Source organism: Bidens hawaiensis, unplaced genomic scaffold, assembly GCF_021521415.1.
Source record: "Bidens hawaiensis isolate Kalapana, Puna unplaced genomic scaffold, B.hawaiensis_p1.1 tig00035893_1, whole genome shotgun sequence".
In the NCBI taxonomy this organism is placed as follows: Eukaryota; Viridiplantae; Streptophyta; class Magnoliopsida; order Asterales; family Asteraceae; genus Bidens; species Bidens hawaiensis.
This window is the reverse complement of record NW_027496241.1, coordinates 184,497-187,882: the sequence shown is the minus strand read 5'-3', so window position 1 is coordinate 187,882 and position 3,386 is coordinate 184,497. Positions and strand designations below refer to the sequence as shown.

Here is a 3,386-nt window from a genome sequence, read left to right as displayed (position 1 = left end):
GCCCTATAAGGTGCAAATAGATAAGGTCTAATGTCTCATTTCCTAAACTTAAACTTTTACGACCGCTTTTCACCTAACAAGTTAAATGTGTTTCAACATAGTGTTAACTTAAATGTGATTTGACAACCCTTTGATGATTTGTCAATGAATTTAACGGAAACACACACACACACACATTTAACATATATATATACACACACACACTTATGCTTTTGTTTCGTTTTATAAAAATAGTTTTGCAAATGCTTTATTGACCTGGAAATTATATATGTTTTGATAACACAAATTCATACTAGTTCTTACTATTTTCTCCAAGTAATTTTATAAACCTATAAACTTTTTGTTCGTATATTTTTATCTCAAAAATGTATTAACAAGTACGAAATTAACTTTATATTTGTAGTCCCATAACTTACTTTCATTTTTGTGCCTTTTATGTATTAGAAAACAGTTGGAATGTGTTTTGTAAAGTCTAAGGGGTGCATAAGTCGTTATACAACATATGAGACTTATAATACACATATGTTGTGCGTCGGATAAGAATTAAACACTGTATATGTGTACTTGGATGCGTATAGGTAGGTTGTGATACTCATGCCATATGTAGTTTTCATTCCTAAATACTAGAGCTGTAATAGTGTCAAATCTTGTATGTACTTGGACTATTAATAAAGGAATATTTTGTAGTGAATACCTGTTTGTTTTACCTTCTATTGGATTCCCCACATTGATTGAAGGGTAGATATTATTTTACGTTGATCGTACACGTCACTGGCACATTCTTAAAAGTGGTAAAAGAGCTTATTGGTTCTATTTCTATTTAGAAAACACAAGTTTCACTTCTTTTTATCTTATTTCTACTATATCAGATGATTTCACCATCAAATTTCTACCAAATATTCACAAGCTGATTTGCTACTAGTCAACATCAATCCTTAAAATTTACAAAGTTACATATTCAAGCATGTTGATTTTCATCTTCAAAATTGCAAAGGATTCTCTGGTGCATAAGTTTCTTATAGCTTATAACTCGTATACACCGTATAAGTGCTCCGCATAAGTGACTTATATGTGGAAAACTAAGACTTATACGTGGAAGACCTATCCGTTTGAAAGAGCTTCATAAAACTTATGAGCTGAGAAGGACAACATGAATGCATTTGTTTCTCAGCCATCAATCTTGTTTCAGAACCTAAATTTGGAAAAAGAAATGGGGACTTCTAACAAGCCTCCAAAGTTACTTATGATGGAATATATCCAACCTGGCAGACAAGTTTGAGACTTATGTACAAGCTGTCAATTATAATACATGTATTGCTGTCGAGGAGGAATACCTGATCCCTAAAAAAGAGAATGGAACCAATTATCTGTTATCTCAAATTGATGATGGAGATAAAGCTACATTCTTAAGAGAGAAGAAGATGCTGAACTTGTTTCAAGAAGATATCAAAGCTAAGATTTTTCAATTGTTACAACACAATGATTCTTGTTATTCCATTTGGCAAGTTCTATTGAATAAAGACCGTGGTAATCTTGACATGAGGAAGAGCAAGGTTTCCCTATTGGAAAAGGAGTTTGACATTTTTACCATGGTTAAAGGTGAGTCATTTGCACAATTAATTGAAAGGTATTGCCATTTAGTGAATGAGATGAAAAGGTTGGGAGTTGAAAAGCCTGATTATGAATATATTGACAAACCAGCTAATTCACTGCCTGAGAAATGGGGAACATTTATTATGATTCAACAATCTAACCTTGTTGCTTATGCAAGGCTAAACTTAGCTAGATTCCTTGAAAAGCTGGTATCTCAAGAATTGGAGCTAACGATAAAACAAAAGATGAAGACTTCAACAGCTACTCAAGATATTGGTCTCTACTACAAGACCTCACCACCATTGTCTACTCAAAATCCTAAAGTTTAAACTGCTTTCTGTACTGATATTGTGGGGGCTGATTTTGTGGGAAGTCAACAAAGTGTCTCACAACCTCCTCAATTTGGAAGTAGTTATTCAAGCACAATGTCACCTGATCAATAATCCAAATTGAACCCTAGTGTTCTTCAATGTAATATTGCTGTCCACATCAAGAATGCAAATGGGATTACTACTAATAATGTAAAAGAGCACATGGAATTTCTTGGGTCAGTTTTGGAATCATATGAATGTTTCATAGCTGGGAGAATTGGCATTTTCAACGTGACTAAAGAATATTATTATCAAATAGACCCTGAGGAGAAGAAGATGTGTGATATCAGATGGTGTATTGCAAGTGTGGTAAGAAGAGCACAACAGTTTAAGGAAATAACAAGGAGAAACTGTCTTGATGGAAGTCCGTCAAAGCTTAGTTTTGATAAGTCAAAGGTGAGATGCTTCAAGTTCAAAGAAAAGGGACATTTCAAGAGAGAATGCACTAATAAAGAGGTGGATGATAATGGGTCTAATCCGTTTGGAATGGATTACAATAAACAAGCGACATATCACCGAAACTTATCAACTCAAGTTGATCCGTTCGTTTCCAACAACAAGAAGCCAAGTGAAGCTTCTACTTCTCAAACTAAGGTTTCTCATGATTTACAAGATGATGAGGGATTCAACTGGAACCATTATTTTCAAGAAAATATTGTTGAGTTTGTGACTAATGAGATTAATGAGAGTATTGATAAGAAGGCTAAAGTGGGTATGTTGATAGCTGAGGAAAATGTGATAGTTGTGGAGCAAGGGATGGTTTCTGCGTTGAGTAAAGCTGATGATTTTGTCGCCATTAAAGAATTGGGTGCTGAGAAAGAAATGGTAGCTGGGGATGCTGTGGAATTTGAAGTGATTGAGAATCCCAATATCATCAAAGCTTTTGGTATTATTGCAGAATTCATAGATGAAAATTTTGATGATCCAGAAGAAGAATTTGTGCCACACACATATGACATGATTAATCCTAACCTCCTAATTTCTTTCAAGCTATTTTTTCACCTGATATTCTTGAAAATTTTATAGCATGGTTCAATGGTGAGGAGATGCCTCATGGAAAGATAGATTTTGTAGAAGATGATGAGATTGTGGAATCTGATGCTAAAATGAAGTTGAATACTGATGATCATGAAAAGGTTGAGGAAATGACTATGCATGGTCAACATGCATTAAAGGCAAATCGGGTAATTTCTCATTCTAATGTGCTTTTGTGTGAAAAATGTGAATTACCTTGTGAAGAATGTGAACTAAAAGATTTTTATTATAAAACTCTTAAAACAAATTATGACACATTGATTAAAGATATTAAACGTGTAAAAGAAGCTTATGATAAGCTTTAAATGTGTGAAAAGAGTTTATGGAAAAAAATTTTACAAGATGAGAAAACCTTTTTTGATGTTAAGACACACAGTTGAAGAAATA

General features: G+C 33.5%; 1 protein-coding gene across 1 annotated transcript; it reads left to right on the top strand.

Annotated features, from left to right (window-relative positions):
* Window positions 1-1,150: 1,150 nt before the first annotated feature.
* LOC143587809 (uncharacterized) lies at window positions 1,151-1,922 on the top strand. The gene is made up of 2 exons (XM_077068990.1): window positions 1,151-1,273; window positions 1,329-1,922. The coding sequence occupies exons 1-2, from the start codon at window positions 1,151-1,153 to the stop codon at window positions 1,920-1,922; spliced, it is 717 nt and encodes a 238-aa protein (XP_076925105.1).
* The last annotated feature ends 1,464 nt before the right edge of the window (window positions 1,923-3,386 follow it).